Genomic DNA, 17,721 nt, shown 5'->3' on the forward strand with positions numbered 1-17,721 from the left:
CCCCAATCCCCCGCCCCCTCCCCCGCCCAAGCTTCCCTGTGGTACCTGCCGAGTGGTACAGGGGCAGACAGTCGTAGAGCACATCTGCCGTCTGCATGCTGTAGGAGTGGTGGGCAAATGCCGCTATGCGGTAGTACCTGCAGGGGCAGGGAGTGCAGGGGCTGGGACCCACACCCACGAAAAAAGCATGGAGTTGGGGGAGCGAGCTGCATACTGAGGCAGAGCCAGCCCAGCTCATAGGGGCCTTATAGGCTGGCAGAAGAGGAACATGCAACAAATAAAGGAAACGGTGCTTGCTGCCACGAGGGATATAATAGAGCAAAGGGACAGAGAGAGGCTGAAGGGGACAAAGCCAGGGAGGGTGGGGTAACCTGCCTGGGGAGGTGACACATGAGTTAAGGTCCCGCAAGAAGGAGCTGTAGGGTGAGCTAGGGAAGGGCACCCAGGTGAAGCGCAGAGTATATGCAAAGGTCCTGAGGCCAGAAGGAGTCTGGCAGGTTTGAGGAAGTGTGAGGGGTTGAGGAGGGAGGGAGCGAGTGAGAGGTGGAGAGGAGGAAAATGGCATCAGAGAAGTGGCGGGTGCCGCACAACACGAATACGGCTTTTATTCTGAGGGCCAAGGAGGGTACAGGGAGGTTTGGCACAGAGGAGGTCTGATTTAGGATTTTAAACCTTATTATGGTCGCTGATGAGAAGGGGACGGTTGGGGGCAGGAGTGGGGACAGGAGGAGACTGAGGAGGGGCAGAGGGCAGCATGGTGTCCTGAGATGGGCTGTGGGTTTTACCCAGTTGGGATCAAGATGCCCGCAAGACCCCAACAGGAGCTGGAGGTCGGGGGGATCAGGCCGTAGAGAGGACCTGGAGTGGCTCTCCTGCGCTGGGGGCAATGCCCACGGGCCCCTCACCTGCTGTGTACGACGATGGCAGCCTTGGGCAGCCCCGTGGTCCCTGACGTGTAGATGTAGAGGAGTCGATCTAAGAGAGACGTGGGTGTTGGGGACCGGAGGCTGGCGTGAGGGGGACGAGGGGACTGGGTGGGCATCGGCAGGGGGGATCCCACCTGGACTCACCATCCATGCCCTTGCCAGGGGGCTGGGCCAGGGGGGCTGTGGAGGCCTCCTTCAGCAGCGGGTCCAGGAGCTGGGTGTCCGGCAAGAAACCCTCGGGCCCCAAGTCTCCAGAACAGAACTTGACCAGGCTCTTGCCCAGCTGTCCACTCACCTCGGCCACCACTGCGGCCCAAAACATATGTCACGGTCAAGGATGGGCAGGTCCCCTCCCAGGCCCGGGGAAGCACCATCTCCCTGCCCTGGGCGGCCCCAGGCCCCCACCGAGATGCTGCCCACACCCGGCCTCACCCCCTGCCAGCTCCCGTCCGAAGACCAGGGCCTTGGCGCCCGAGGTGCCCAGGCAGAAGACCAGGGGCTCCCGCCGCAGGTTAACGTTGAGCAGCGCGGCCTCCATGCCCGCCTTGGCCAGACCCAGCCACAGCCCCACAAACTCAGGCCGGCCCTCCAGGAAGATGGCCACCACGTCGCCTGGCGTGTAGCCCAGCTGGCAGAATAGGTTGGCCACGGCATTGGAGTAGGCGTCCAGCTGCGCGAAGGTCCAGCACGCGCCGCTACCCGCGTCCACCAGCGCCAGGTGCTCAGGCTGCCGCCGTACCACCTCCTGGAAGATCTGCGGGATGGTGTGGCGGGCGCGCTGGTGCCACCGCAGCTCCAGGCGCACGCGCATCAGCACGATGAGGCCGCTGGGAGGGGGGACGAGGGGACGGTGTCACTGAGTGTCCTGCCTGGCTTCCAGGAGACCACCCCAAGCCTCAGCATCCCCCCGTGGAGAAAGCGGAGGAAAAGGTCCCTGTATTCCCAAGGGTGGCAAGTGTTCAATGAGAACCCTTGGGTTGCTGGGTCTCTTGGAGAAACTAAGGGCAAAGGGCCAATTACCAGTCAGCCCAGAAGTAGGCGGATTCTCACAGCTGGCCAGGCCATGCAGTGTAAATCAGAGTCACCCTGTCCTCCTCCACCACAGCCTGCTTGGTGACCCTGAGGGAGCCAGGCCCAGTCCTTTCCTTGTTTTTCTCTCCTGGGGCAGCCCAAGTGCCCCATGCTGACCCCCCACTGCCTCCAGCTTGGACTCCTCATGCCCCGCCTGCCTCAACCGGGCCCTGGGGTCCACCCCCTGAGCTGGGGGGCCGTTCCACTCCCAAGTTACTCAATGGCACTAGGCACAGATGGCTGAGCCATCCAGCACGTGTGCCCCCACCCAGGGGAGGAGGTGCCTCTGCCCCAGGTGAGGCCAGAAGACGGGCTAGCGAGAGGCCCTGAGTGCAGGTGTCTTGTTCCTCTGTCTCCACCTGCTAGTAGAGACAAGGGGATCAGAGGCCCCAGGGGAAGACAGAACCCCCGTAGAAGGAGCCAGGTTCCTGAATGACCCTGTGGAGATGAGCAGCCATCACTGATGATGCCAGGCTGTCAGATGAGTGAGACATGAACTTGTTTGTGTTGTTTTAAGCAAACAGAAATGGCTTTAGATCACAGAACCAAGAAAGCTAGAATTTCTCAGTGCAGGAGCTCAAGAAACAAGTGGTCTTCTGGCTTTACCTGGCTCCCTGCCCTGCCACCTGACTCTGAGAGGTAACTTTGTGCTGGGTTAAGCCACTGTCAAGTGGGGACCTGTTTGCTACAGCAGCTTGCTCTGCCCTGACTGAGACAGGCGGTCCTCACTCTGCCCCCAGGAAGGTTACCCGGGGGGTGGTTCCCCAAATCCTAAATGAACACTTAGAACGGGTGCATTTTATTATATGTAAATTACACCTCAAAAACAACCCATGAAGACACAGCAGATTGGTGGTTACTAGGAGCTGGGGGAGGGGGAATGGGGAGTAACTGCTAATGGGGACAGGGTTTCCTTTTGGGGTGATGGAAATGTTCTGGAGCTAGATAGAGCTGATGGTTGCACAACACTGTGAATGCACTCAATGTCGCTAATGGTAAGTTTTATATTATATGCGTTTTACTACCACAAAAATGAATGAATGAATGAAACTCATGAAGACTGTCTGTGGCAAGGTTAAAAACAGGAGTCCTTACCTTCCAGATATACACCCTGGAAAACTAACAGATAGAAAGATGTGCCACTGAGATTCAGACAGAGGAGGAAGTGGGTGGAGGTGAGGAAACAATCATATGAAGATCACGGAAGCTGGGGGATGGGCACATGGGTTTATTACATTATTCTCTCTACTGCTGTAAGCTTGAAATTTTCCATAGTAAAATGTTTTTAACACAGATTTTTAAAAAATAAAATAAAAAAATAAATTTTAAAAATAAAAAATTTTAAATAAAAATTTAAAAATTAAATTAAAATTTGTAATTTAAAAAATTTTTAAATAAAAATTTTTTTTATTTTAAAAATTAAAATTTTTTAATTAAAAAATTTTTATTTTTTTGGCCACACCATGCAGCTTGCAGGATCTTAGCTCCCTGACCAGGGATTGGAATGGGCCCCCTGCAGTGGAAGTGTGGAGTCCTAACTACTGGACCGCCCAGGGAATTCCCTAAATTTTAAAAAATTTTTTAAAAAATCAAAAATTAAAAAAAAATTTTTTAAATAATGTTTTAACCCTCCAAAGGCTCCCACTGTTTTTTCAATCAAATGCCTTCCCTGTGGCCTGTGAGGCCCAGCACGGCCCAGCTGCATGCATCTGGCCACCTCATCACCCTCCATTGCCCCAGCTTGCTCTTGCCTCCTTCCCTGATCTTCAGCAGGGCAGAGGTTCCTGCCCAAGGGCCTTTGCCCAGCTCCCACTGCCTGGAATACTCTGCCCCAGGCCCCTCATCTCGGCTCCTTCTCATCCTTCACCTCTCAGCTCCAATGACACCTGCTCAGAGGGGTCCTCCCAGCCCTGCCCAGCTTGGATCAGTATGGCTATTTTAAAATATCCCTGCAAACCCTTTGACAGTCCTCCCTTCGAAAGGTGGGTTCTATTTCCCATCCGCTTGAGTATGGGCAGACTGAGGGGCTTGCTTCTAAGGAAGAGAATGTAGCAGAAGTGATGCTATGTGACTTCCGAGCCCAGGGCACAAAGTCAGCACACCTTCTTCCCAGCACGCAGGAGCCCTCATGCCCTCTCGCTTTCCCTCTCTCTCAGGACACTGGCCCTGGGAACCCAGCACTGAGCTGTAAGGAAGCCTAGACATAGGAGATGATAATGATCATTTTTTAAGCCCCTAGTTTCAGGGGTAATTTGTTACACAGCCATAGGTAACTGATACATTCCCAGCACCCACACCCCCCCACCACCATCGTTTTATTCCTTCAAAGTGATCATCACAATCTAAAACTGCCATCTTCCTTTGTGGGTTTCCTGAATTCTTTGTTTTTTTCCATGAGAGCAGGCACCCTGTCTATCTGTCTACTGTGTCCAGGGCTGTAGTCCCAGCACTAGAAACAGGGCCTAGAATGTAAGGACGATGCTGGTGTCCCACAGGCTGCCTCAAATGCAGCCCAGTCTCTTCTGCCTGTGTGACTGCAGCTGTTGAAGAGTGTCTCCAAAAATTCATGTACACCCAGCACCTCAGACTATGACCTTATTTGGAAACAGGGCCTTTGCAGATATAACTAAGGTAAGTAATGAGATGAGGTCATCCTGATTGCCTAGGTGGGCCCTAAATCCAATAACAGGTATCTCTACAAGAAGAGAGAGGGACTTCCCTGGTGGTCCAGTGGTTAAGACACTGCACTTCCACTGCAGGGCTTCTGGGTTCAACAGCCCTCAGTTGTGGGGAACTGAGATCCCGCATGCTGCGCGGTACAGCCAAAAAGTAAAAAAAAAAAAAGGAGAGAGAACACAGAGACACAAGGGAGAAGGCTCTGAGAAGACAGAGGCAGAGACTGGAGTGATGCAGCCACAAGCCAGGCCAAGGACGCCTGGACTCCCCAGAAGCTGATTCTGGGCTTCTGGTCTCCAGAACTCTGAGACAACAAAATCCTTTTGTTTTAAGCTACCAAGATTGTGGTAATTTGTTACGGCAGCCCCAGGACACTCATGCAGTGGGCACGGGTGGGTACATCCCTCTCTGGGCCTCCTGGTTAATGGGGACAACAAGATCCCATGCCTTCCAGGTCATTATGGGATAAAAGAGATGGATGGAGACTTCTAAGGACAGGGCCTGGCGTGTCCTACATTCTCAATAAACTCTGTTGCTATCCTCTCCCCAGGGAGGTATGCACTGTCAGTAAGAAAACAGAATTGAATTAGCATTTTATCTGCCCAGCAACTTGACTCATACCTACCCTGTAAGGAAGAAAGAGGTACAAGCAAGTTCCAAGAGCGGGGGGCCAGCCCAGGAAATCCCCTGCGGGTAAGGGTCCAGGGGAGGAGGCAGGACATGGTCTGAGGGCCTCGTGCAAACACTGATTCCTCAAGTGTCTGTCCCGGAGCTGTGAGCCCCAGCAGAGCCCAGAGGAAAGAAAAAGTGCCCTGGAGTCAATGGCCTTGGTTCAGATCCTACTCCACCGCTTACCAGCTATGGCACCTGGGCAGACCCTGCCCTCTCTGGGCCTCAGTTTCCTTACTTGGAATATCAGGAGACTGAACATAACAAGCTCCAAGGTGTTCTCCAGCTCAGCAAAGTGTAGGTACTGCCATTGTCCTATTTACAAAGAGGAAGCAGGGCCCAGAACAGCAGTGCATCTGTAAATGGGGGAACAGTGCAATTCTCGGCCTAATACCTGTCAAATGTATTAAGTGCCTAACCAAGAAGAAGGGTTGAAAAAGAGGGATTCATCCTTACTCTGCCCAGGAGGGTCGGGTCCTGCCTCTGGACTTTGCACCTGCTGTTCCCTCTGCCTGGAGCGCTCTTCCATCCCCCAGGTCTTTGCACGGTTGGCTCCTTCTCATCTGACCACCTGTGCTGGGTGCCCCACACCTACCGCCCTGGCTGCAGTAGTCATGCACTATCCTTGCCTCTCCCCCACGTGCTGAATTCTTCTTGTCACTTTCTGATGTTTACGTTATTTCCTCATTTCCTTCTCGAGCATCCTTCTCCCTCATTAGGCTGTGGGCTCCATAGGACAGGAACAGCATCATCTGGTGCGTTCATGGCGTGTCATGGTGACCATGGCATCCCCGAAGCCCAGACAGGGTGTGGGGCACAGGAGGTCCTCAAGGATGGGTAGAACAAATGACTTTCCCCAATGCAGACTAGCTGGAATCTGGTTATCTCACAAGCACGGCCAAGACCCCACCGTCACAAGCCTGAAGCAGTGCAGTCACCTCCCTCTGGTCTCCCGCCTCCACCCTGAGCCAGGCCCCATTCTCTGTGTAGTGGGGTGAATGGTGGCCCCAAAAAGACACATCCGAGTCCTGATCCTCCAAACTTGTGAATGAGCCCTTATGTGGAAAAAGGGTCTTTGCAGATGTAATTAAGTTGAGGATCTTCAGATGAGATCATCCTGGATTTAGGATGGGCCCTAAATCCAATGACAAGTGTCCTTCTAAGAGACAGAAAAGGAGACACAAACATAGAGAAGAAGGCCATCCGAAGACGGAGGCAGAGATTGGACTGAGTGATGCAACCACAAGCCAAGGAACTGCCAAGGATTGCTAGAAGCCACCAGAAGCTAGGAGAGAGGCATGGAACAGATTCTCCCTCGGAGTCTCCAGAAGGAACCAACCCTGCCCACACCTTGATTTCAGACTTCAGGCCTCTACAACTACGGCAGAATAAATTTCTGTTGTTTTAAGTCCCCCAGTTTGTGCTACATTGTTATGACAGCCACAAGAAACTAACACACTCTGCTTCATCTCCACCATCGTCTATCTTCCTTACCGCTCTCACCCCAGTGCCCCATTCAAGGGGGCAGAGGGGGTGTGTCTCCATTCCCCCTGTCTGGGAACAAGTGCATTTCCTGCCTGGCTGCCCCAAACTCTCCTCACCAAGCCACCCTCTTCCTCCATGCAGGCCAGCCTGGCTGTGCTGCTTCCCTGCTCAGAACACTTCCCTGGGAACATAAGACTGTCTTCTGCTCTGTGTTCAAAGCTCTGGAAATCTGGCTCTAACTCCAACACTGCCCAACTCATAGACCTCCCGCCATCACAATAGCCCCTTTCACACCCCCTGCAACATGGGGCCTGGTAATCCCATGTTCACTTTCTTCTATCAGCATGTGATGGCTGGGGCCACAGCAGCCAATATGAGACCATGAGGGTAACTAACTGGAGACGCCAAGCCTTTGAAGCAAGGATGTCAGAGCAGAAAGGCAGAAGGAACTTGGGCCAATGATAACATGCTGAACACAAATTGATCAACCTGAAGCCACCTCATGTCCCAATACCCCATTGCACATGGCTATAAATGTGCTTTACTGTTGATGCCACTTCTAGTTGGGATTCCCACTACTTGCAGCTGAAGCCTCCTCATGGAGAACACCTCCCCAGAGGAGCTGACCCACAAGTGCAGCACACCTCCACAAAGTACCACCACATGCTGGACATCATGACAGGAATGGGGACACACAGGTGACCAAGGTAGGCGTGATCCCTGCCGCTATGGGTTTACAGTCAATAATCAAGGAGAAAACAAACAAAAACAATGACAGTTTTATACGTTTCCTAAGAAAAAAGCAACAGGATGATGTGATCAAGCACGACCAGGACAGACTTCACCCATGGGGCAGGGGAGCCTTGTCTGAGGAAGCAACATTTGCACTGAACTTTGAAGGATGAGAAGGAGCCAGCCATGGGTAAAGCTCGAGGGGAAGTATTCCAGGTGGAGGGCACCACGAGTGCAAAGACCTGGAGGCAGGAAGGAGATTGGCAGGTTTAAAAGAGAGCAAAGGCCAGCGGGAGGAGAGGAGTGAGTAAAGCAGAGAGTAGGAGGAGACGGCCCAAGGTCAGGAATGTCTCTCCACGGCTCTGAATCGCTCCATCAACGGGTATACTGATTTTGACACATTAAAGTCACACGGGGGAAATGACGGCGCATTATTCATTTGTAGCTTCCAGTGAGCAGAAGATGGGAAAGAATCCAAACATCCTGCAGTAAGCGAGGGGTTAGATGAACAACGGCTCGAGCTGAAGCTTACAACAGAAGGCTGTGCACAAGAATGGTGCCCCCAATGCAAGGGATGAGGAAGGACCCTAAAGGTAAATGGGAAAAGTTACTGCTGACCTTGTGGCAAAGATGGCAGATTGAGCACTCAGACACTGACTGTTCACAGTGCCTCCCAAAACGGCTAGTAAAAGGACTTAAGTGTGAACTCACAAGGACTGGGAAAATGGAAGTGGAGACCAAATCACCCCACTTTGGGAAGCTGGGCAGCAGCACATGAGAGGTGGGGGCCCCAGGAGGAGGGGGAAAGCAGAATCCTGGGCTGCAGTGGAGGATTGATGGAAATCTGTTTAAGAAGGCCCCTCTGTGAAATAAATGTCATGGGGATGTAATGTACAACATGGTGACTATAGTCAATAACACCTCATTGCATATTTGAAAGTTGCTAAGAGAGTAGATCTTAAAAGTTCTCCTCACAAGAAAAAAATTTTTGTAACTATGTATCGTGATGGATGTTAACTAGACTTACAGTGGTGATCATTTCACAATATACCAGTATCCCCTACTTTTCAAAAATTCACTTTAATGCCGCTTCTCTTTTGTGAAAGACCAAAATTAGTACCTGTTTTTGCTAACCGAAAGAAATCCAAAGAGGATTTTCGCTTTTACAATAAAAGGCAAAAAGTAAAAATAGTGTTCGGCGTTTGTTCTGCAGGGAGCTGTTATAGGGGCAGCGCGCACCCAAAGCAGTGAGAGAGGCACTGCCGAGCTCCTTCCCTGGGAACAACACTCAGTATCCCAGCATTAAGCTGCCATAGCTTTGAACTGTGTCTGTGAGCATCTGAACTTTATCTCAATTTATTTTGTGCACCCGTTAGCAAGATGCATCCTAAGGTAATTGCTTCTTCCCTTTACACCATTTAGGCTTATGAAAGGTTTCAGAGGAATGCTCTATTTTCGGGTAGTAGGAGAAACCTTTATGCAAATAGCAAATCATTATGTTGCCCCTGAAACTAATAAGAGTGTTATATGTCAGTATCTCAACTGAAAAAAAAAAAAAGTGGCCACCCAGGAGAAGATTGAAAGTCCATCCACAGGAGGGTTTCTGGGTGGGGCACCTCCCTGCAAATGGGTGTTAAGTGAATGTTTACCTGCCAGATGCCAAGCCTCCAGCCCTCTTCCCCGCTGTGTTCCTGGGATGCTGCTGGTGGGGCCTGTGCCCAGGCCCGGAGGAAAGACCCAAAGACACCGCACTGGACTTTCCCCAAAGCACCACCTGGCCAGGTGACCCCATCATGAAGCTCAGTTGACAAGACCCCCTCACCCCCTACACACATCCATGCTGAGAGCTTCTAATTGGCTTTACAGCCAAGGACTACCAGACTCCTGGGGATTTCCTCTAATAGGGATGATGGAGACTAAAATAAACAGAGAAGAAAATCTTTGAGGAAAAAGAGATTGTGCAAAGAGAAAAAAACTAATAAAGTCATTAATATCCTTGAAAATGTAAGAAGATATATTGCATCCATGAAACAAGAATAGGATGCTATATAAAAGCTTTCAGGGAATGAAAAAAAAAGATCCTGGAAAATTTAAATGTGAGGGCACAAAGAATGTACAACATACACATGAACCCTAATGAAAAATATGGGGCTTAGTTAATAATCATGTATCAACAATGACTCATCAACTGTAACAAGCGTACTACACTAATAAGAGATATTAAAAACAGGGGAAACTGCAGGGGAGAGTAAGGGGGTATATGGGAACTCTCTGTACTTTCTGCTTAATTTCTGTAAACCTAAAACTGATAATAAAAAATGAAGTCTATATAAAAAAGAAAAAACAAAATTAAAAAATCAATTAAAATAGTCTATGAATTTGAACAAAGAATAATCATAATAAAAAATTTTAAATGTGAGGGCATAAGTTAACCATTAATAGAAGGACTGAAAGATATACTTGAAGAAATATCATAGAAAGTAGGATAAAAAGACAGAGATGGAAAATAAAAAAGATAAGAAGATAGCTGATTCACTTTGTTATAAAGCAGAAACTAACACATTATTGTAAAGCAATTATACGCCAATAAATATGTTAAGAAAAAAAAATATGAAAATTATAGAACCAGTCCAGAAGATCCGACATCATATTCATTCAATAAATGTTATCAAGCTAGACACTGTTCCAGGCACTCAATAATAGGAGTTCAAAGAAGAACAAAGGAAATAAAGGTGAGGAAATCACCAATGATAACATCAAGAAAACTTCCTTGACCTGAAACCCACCAACAGATCATACAATGGATGGAAATAACCCACCATCTTGAAAAGATCCCACAAGCTTCCAGAAAGAAAAAAAAAAAAGTCACTGCAAAGGATCAGGAATCAGAGAGTTTTAGTCTTCTCAACAATAACCATGATGTGAGAAGAAAATAAGAAATGCCTTCAATTTTGAAGGAAAATAATATCCAACCTAGAAGTCTATACCCAGACCATCAGTCAAGTGTGAGTGTGGAAATAAAGATATTTTCATACATGAGGGTCTCAAAAAATTAAATTTCTATACATGATTTCTCCCAAAGCTAATGAAGATGTGTTCCAACTAATTAAAGGAGTAAACCAAGGAAGAGGACTATCAGGGACCCAGGAAACAGGGTATCCAACCCAAGATAGAAGTGATGCTAATCCTCAGGAAGATGGGTAGGAGCAAGCCTGGTGTGATGGCTGCCCACCAGGTAGAGAGAGCAACTAGACCAGCCTGGACAGATTGGAGGCTAAAAGAGAGACTTCTCCAAAAAGGTGAAACTGAAAGCCCATCTGATGCTATAAATATTAGAGGAGAGAGAGACAAATATTGTGGAGTTTGGCTTTGAAGTAGAGATAAATACATAGAAAACTAGCCAATACGAAGGCAATCAATAACTCCAGACAAAAATACATAAAGTTGTTTAACTCATATTATAAACAAGCATGCTTTTGGCAGTCTATTTAATGCCACATTTTTTGGTGTTTTTGTGCTTTTTGTTGTTGATTTTGCTGTTTAAAATGGGCCCCAGGCATAATGCTGAAATGCTGCCTAGTGTTCCTAAGTACAAGAAGGCTGTGATGTGCCTTATGGAGAAGATACACATATTAGATAAGTTTTGTTCAGGCATGAGTTATAATGTTGCTGGCAGTGAGTTCAATAGTAATGAATCAACAATATATATTAAATGATGTGTCTTTAAACAGAATACACACAAAACAAGATTATGTATTGACTGGTTGATGAAAATGTTGTGATCAGAGTCTTGCAAGAACCTAACCCTGTATTTTCCCTAGGAACAATGGTTCAGTATTTGCTAATTCAATGTTTGCAGCAACTTTGTAGAACAAAACTATCACAGGGAATTCCCTGGTGGTCCAGTGGTTAGGACTCTGTGCTTTCACTGCCGAGGGTGCGGGTTCAATCTCTGGTGGGGGAACTAAGATCCCGCAAGGCTTGCAGCATTTCCAAAAAAAAAAAAGAAGAAGAAGAAGAAGAAGAAGAAAACTACCACAAATAATGAGAATCAACTGTAATAATATTGGGACAATGAAGGGATGGAAGAACATGTGTGTCTGTGTACATATGAGGGTGGGTATGTATACACCATGCACAGGGACAGAAAGAGAGTGAGGACAGGGGGATAAAGGGATGCCAAATCCTCATCTTCCATGGAGTGAGATGACAGATCAAGTCTTAAAGTGAAAAAATGCAGATTTGTCACATAAGCCATTTAGAGACGTGGAGGTGAAGTCCAAAAGACTCAAAGGAGAGGTAAGAATCACTCCTGGAAGGGAAGGGAAAACGTGGGTAGAGGGTGGGGCTGGCAGCTGCCACTTGAGGTAGAAGGGCTTAGAGTCTTTCATCTCGAAGCCTGCGTGACTTTAATAAAAGCAAAAATTTCAAGTGAAAGTGGAGAGAGGAAAGAAAGCAGGAGGTGAAGAATATGATGGAGAATGCGTGGCCCTTTGTGAGCACCAAGAACAAGAAGAGGTCTGCATATATTTCTTGGGAAAGAGACACAAGATGCCTCTGAGGAGGGGAACTGCAGGGCTGGGGGCAGCGGAGAGAGGGCAACATTCACTGCAAACCTCTCTCTAACATTTGAATTTTGTACCTGTGTTATGTATTAACTGTTACAAAAAAATAACTGAAAAATGTAGAATGTTAAAAGTTAGCTGTTTATACATCCACCTCCCTGGTCAGATCCTGATATCTCAACCATTCAACGAATAAATAGAGTTGAGCAGCCTCAGCATTTACTGAGCTAACCTTACAGCCACCCTCCAAAGTAGGGTTCTAAAATCCCCATGTCAGATGGTGGATGAGCTGGGAGCTCAGAGAGGTGAATTACACACTCAAGGTCACACAGCAAATAGAGGACAGAACAACCCAGACCAGGCCCCCTGGCAGGGTCCCTCTGTTCCTCCTCAGGCTTGCCCCCAAACATTCACCATGTACCACGTGACAGACCAAGTGCCCGTGCTGCACACAACAGGTGCTCAATTCACGTTTTCTTAAAGAAGAGAGGATGCACAAGGTGTACTCTTAGAGACGAAGGAACTAAGACTCAGAGGGTGATGTTTCATGGGCTAGCAAGGAGCAGAGTGAGGGCCACAGCTAGACACTCTGGCTCTAGCCACCAAGCACCTAACCTCTGAGGTACCCACTGCTGGGTGAAGGCAGTCAGCACCAACAAGTCTGAGTGCCTACTATGTGCCCAGCTCTCCTATAAGAGCTTCAACAGAGCACCCCAAGAACCCCATGAAGGGGTACTAGTGTTACAGCCATGGGGAGAGGGCCATCAGCAAGGGTAGGAACCACAGGAAACAGCTCCCACAGGGGTGCTCCCTGTCCACAGACAGCACAGCAAAGAAACTCGACTGAGGCTGCAGCGGCTCGTGCTCAGGTTACTCAAGCATTCACAACGGGGCCCAGTCTTCACGGCCTGTCCCTCCCGCCCTCGCCCCCAGCCTCTCTGGAGCACACCCACACGGGCGGGCAGTGGACTTCAGCACTGGGCTCCAGCCACATGTCTGGGCCACCCTGCCTGGCAGCAGCACAAGCCACCCCCACCCTGGGGACAAAGAGGCCACTGTCCACCTTTGGGCCCTTCCTGAGGCCTTTTCTTGCCCCTCTGCTCCTTCTGCCCCTTCCTGCTTTCACCCTGAGCTCCAGGGCACCGGGGCAGGAAGAAATAAACAAGGATGAATATGATCAGATTTCATGAGGAAAACAGAAGATGAGTTAGAAGAACTGAGGCAGGGTGCTTAAATATTTCTGAACCTAGGTTCTAAATGCAGCCAGACCGCACCACCACCCCCGCACAACACAGCAGCTAAGAACACATACTCTGGAGTCCTGCCGCTCCTCGGCTCTGTGTTCTTGGGCAAATGACCTCCCCTCTCGGTGCTTTGGTTCACCAACCACAAAATGGGATTAGTAAGCATTCCTTCCTTACAGGACTGTGAGAACACTAGAACAAAACCTGGTACAGAGGTGGGTGGGTGTTATATAAGCTGCATTAGTTAGCTATTGCCGTGTAACAAATTGCAGCCAAAATTACTAGCTGAAAAGAGCAAACATTGATTATCTCACAGTTTCTGTGGGTCACAAATCCAGGAGCAGCTTAGCTGGGTGGTTCTGGCTCAGGGTGTCTTGTGAGGCTGTAATCAAGGTGTCAGCAGGGGCTGTGATCATCTCAAGGTTTCACTGGGAGAGAATCCATTTCCAAGTTCACTCACGTGAGACTCTCCACAGAGCTGCCTTACATGACAGCTGGCTTCCCCCAGAGGGAGTGACCCACGAGAGAGCACCCAAGATGGAAGCCACAGTCTTTTTTATTACCTAATCTCAGAAGTAATATCCCATTGCTTTTGCTGTATTCTGTTCATTAGAAGTGAGTCACTAGGTCCAGCCCACACTGAAAGGGAAGGGATCATACAAAGGTGGGCAGACTGGGAGGTAGGGCCATCTTCCAGGCTGCCTCCTATAGAAAGCGTGTCAAGCTCTGTGTTGGGGACTCGGAGTGGACCCAGCTTCTGTCCTGTCCCAGGGGAGACAGAGCTGGTCACAGATATCCCCTGCCCCATGGTGCCCAAGGAAGGAGTGAAGACCTGCCATCCAAAAAATATATCCTGCGCTCCTGTTGTGTGCCGCCCTGACGGGAGACCAGGGCCACAAGAGCACAAAGTCCAACACAGTCTCCATCTGTGCTGGCCCCCCAACAGGGCTCACAGTTTAGTGGGGGGAAAGAGACCCTAAAATTAAAAGGCAAGAAAGCAGACACATATGATAATTACAAGTGACTGATGCCGCTAGTGGTTACAAGTCAAGCTCTGGAGCCACACTGAATGGGTTCAAATCCTGCCCCCACTACTGGCCAGCTGTGTGACCTTGGGCAAGTGACAAAACTACGCTGTGCCTCAGTTTGCTCATCTGTAAGATGGGACAAGAGAGTACCCACCTCTCAGGGTGGTTGGGAGGACCTGAAGAAGTCATGCTTAGCATAGTGCCTCACACAGAGGAAGCCCTGTGTAAATCTTGACCATTCTGCCAGAGAGCAACAAGGTGGGAGGGTCTACAGAGACATAGGGTCAGGTGAGGGCTGTCTGACAAGGTGACATTTAAGCCATGGCATGATGAAAATGAAGAGCAGGGGAAGAGTGATCTGGGCAGAGGGTATAGCAAATGAAAAGGCCCTGGGGCTGGAATAAATACGAGTGTGTTTAGGAACAGCAAGGAGGCCAGTGTAGCTGGAAGAGTGACAAAGGAAAGGACAGGAGGTTGGGAACATGGTCAGAAACCTCATGTGGTCTAGATTCTAAGAGCAACAAGGAGCCATGGGAGGGTGCTGAGCAGGAAAATTCAGCAAAGGGTCCCCTGAGGGAGGCAACATCATAAGGCGTTGCCAGGCAAAAGGAGGGCCAGTGTATTCCAGACAGAGGAAAGCAGCCTGAGCCTGACAAGGCAAGTTGATCTGGGGGCCAGATGAACATATGGAGAGGTGGGGAGTGGCAAGTGGGCAGGGAATAGATTGGCAGGACCTCAAGTACCCAGCTGGAGGCTGAGTCTTTTCTACTGCAGAGGATGGAGGTCGTGGAAGGTGTCTGAACAGAGAGCACAGTCCAATCTGCATGTCAGAAAACCAAGGGCAGGGGCAGGGGCCAGGGCGTGGAAAAGAAAGGTCAGGTTCTAGAAGGTTCAGAACCAGTCAATTTGCAGTGGAACTTTTCCCAGCTGCACACCATCCCTGCTGCTCACAGAGCCTCAGTTTCTTCACCCTTACAATGGGTTAGTCCTCCCACCTTCCCATGGGCACCAAGACTGGCAGACCCATAGCAAGTGCTCAGGGACTTCCACATGGAGGCTGTTCCTGAGATTTGCTCCGGTGGTAATGCCCAAAAGCACTTATTTCACTCCAGGAGGACTCCCAACAGCTTCTGTGAGCAAGCCCCTAGAGATACCCCAGAGACCTGCCAAGGATGCCTGCAAACACCACCAGAATCCCCTCCCCAGAGATTCTCAGTCACCAGAGACCCCTAAGCAAATCTTGGAATAGACAGCAACCTCTCCACAGACTCTGAACAACCCCCAAAGTCACGCACAGACCTCAAACTCTCAAAGAGCACCCCGACCACAGAGAGACCTGTAAATGGCCCTGAGGAGACAAAACACCCTTCAAAGACTCCAAAAGCCCTTTACACATGCCCCAGGAAGCCCTTTCATTCTCCCTGAGAAAGTCCCCCTGAGAACTCCTAGGGACCTACCGGAGTCTCTGAAGACCCCCCAGAGCCCTCCCACAGTCACCAAAGCCCCATAGAGACCCCACCAAACACGCACGGCCTCCCAAACAGCCTCAGCTCTCTGGAAGTCCTATTCGCTGCCCTAGTACCCCCAAGTTGCCGTCCAGAGCCCTGAGGTCACCCACGCAGGCTCAAGGACATTGAAATCTACTCATCTCCCTCCAGGGAATCCCTCAAGATGTCCCCTGCTGGTGCCCTAGGAGTCCCCCAACCCACTCTTTTCAGGTCCCAGCCCCGCCCCTAGACCCGCCCTCACCCAAACCCCGCCCCCAGTCTCCAAAACCTACCCCCCCCCAAGCCCTCAAGGTCCCCCACGCTGCCCTTTCAGCCCCCTCTGTTCGCCCCCCCTGGTCGCTCAGCCCGCCCCCGACCCCAGCCCTTGTATCGGGCCCGGGCTGCACTCACAAGAGGTCCCGCCTCGCGGTTTTGCAGACGATGCGCAGGAAACGCCAGCCGCCGCCGCCTACGTACACGCCGAGCGCCACCGCTGTGCTCCAGGTCCACGGCAGTCCGAGCAACCACAGCAGCACCAGTGAGGCCACGGAGGCCGAACCCGCACCTGGAGCCCGCATCCTGTGGAGGCGGAGAGCTCTGAGGCCACGGCCCGCCCGGGCCCCGCCCCACGGCCAACCCAACCCCGCCCAGAAGTCGCGCTCCGCTCCCGCTTCGAGCCGGGCCCCGCCCCCATGCCTGGGATTGGGCACGTCTCAGACAGGCTCCGCCCCATCCCAAAGTGGGCACAGGCCTCCTTGCTCCTAGCCCGGCCCAGGCTTTTCTGCCAATCATTAGTGTATCTCCACGCCCCCAGGCACAGCTCTTCCATTCCGTCAGTCACTGGCAAGCCCTACCCCATGCCTCGACTTAGCAGCTGTACGCTGGACCCAAGCTCCATCATAACGACTTGGCCCTCAAGCCTAGAGTCCACCTTGGCCCCACCACAGACCCAGATCCTGGGCTTTCCTCCAGGTCCCACCTCTATCCGCCCCACCTCCACTCGCTTGACCCCGCCCCCAGGTTAGGTCTCCGGTCCCGCCCATAAGCACAAGCCCCATTCCGGAGCCCCGCCCGCCCTGGACCAGGTTCTGCCCCTAGGTTAGGCCTATGGCCCCGCCCACAAGCACACGCCGCACCCACTCTGGGCCAGGCCCCGCCCAGAATAGCTCAAGCCCCGCCCCCAGTCCTGGGCCTAGCCCGTATTCCCAGGCCCAAGTTCCACCCCGGTCACCGGCCCCGCCCTCAGGCTTTGGCCCAGTCACCACCCTCCGCCTCACTCCTAGCACCCTAGGCCCCGCCCCACCTGCCCTCCCAGGCCGGCTCTCTTCCGACACGTCTGGCTTAGAACCGCTCTGCCGCACAGCCGCATAGCCGACGCCCGCCCCCTTCCGGAGTCCACGACCATAGAGAGGCCACCCTGGCCAGAGTGACGACGGCCAACGAGACCCAGGGGCTAGAACGCCTGGCGAGGAAGGCGGCTGTCTCCATGACAACCAAACTTCGCCAGCCTCCCAGCTCCCCCGTCCCATCCCTGCCGGCGATTAGGAAACACGTGCGTCCCTCAGCCAAGAGGCGTGGCTCCCGGGCGCTCCCGGCCCAAGCCCTAGATGGAAACCAGAATTCCTACCCCGGGGGACTAGCAACTCTCAGTTCACATTCAGGGCCTACCTGTACTGGGTTCTTGCCCCAGCTTATTCTAAATCCAATCCCCAAAGCCTCTTCGGACTCCAGGGACCTGGGGAGTCCTAAACTCACAGCCTAGGGGCCCCAGAATATCCAACCCCTACCTCATCTTAAAGATATATTCCAATGGACTTCACTGGTGGCACAATGGTTAA

The 17,721-nt window shown here is 51.0% G+C and overlaps 1 protein-coding gene across 3 annotated transcripts in view; it reads right to left on the reverse strand.

Annotated features, from left to right (window-relative positions):
* SLC27A1 (solute carrier family 27 member 1) overlaps window positions 1-17,264 on the reverse strand; it is a 29,352-nt gene extending 12,088 nt beyond the window's left edge. For 2 of the 3 annotated variants that reach the window (XM_068536761.1, XM_068536760.1), the window contains exons 1-5: window positions 16,295-16,505; window positions 1,359-1,753; window positions 1,071-1,232; window positions 906-975; window positions 46-137 (exon numbers count right to left, since the gene is read on the reverse strand). In XM_068536761.1, the coding sequence (XP_068392862.1) occupies window positions 46-137; window positions 906-975; window positions 1,071-1,232; window positions 1,359-1,753; window positions 16,295-16,461 (886 nt within the window). In that variant the 5' untranslated portion in view covers window positions 16,462-16,505. Of the gene's footprint in view, window positions 1-45; window positions 138-905; window positions 976-1,070; window positions 1,233-1,358; window positions 1,754-16,294; window positions 16,506-17,186 lie in introns of those variants that run through there. The other variant, XM_068536759.1, reaches the window with a different exon arrangement.
* Window positions 17,265-17,721: the final 457 nt, after the last annotated feature.

Source organism: Eschrichtius robustus, chromosome 2 (assembly GCF_028021215.1).
Source record: "Eschrichtius robustus isolate mEscRob2 chromosome 2, mEscRob2.pri, whole genome shotgun sequence".
In the NCBI taxonomy this organism is placed as follows: domain Eukaryota; kingdom Metazoa; phylum Chordata; class Mammalia; order Artiodactyla; family Eschrichtiidae; genus Eschrichtius; species Eschrichtius robustus.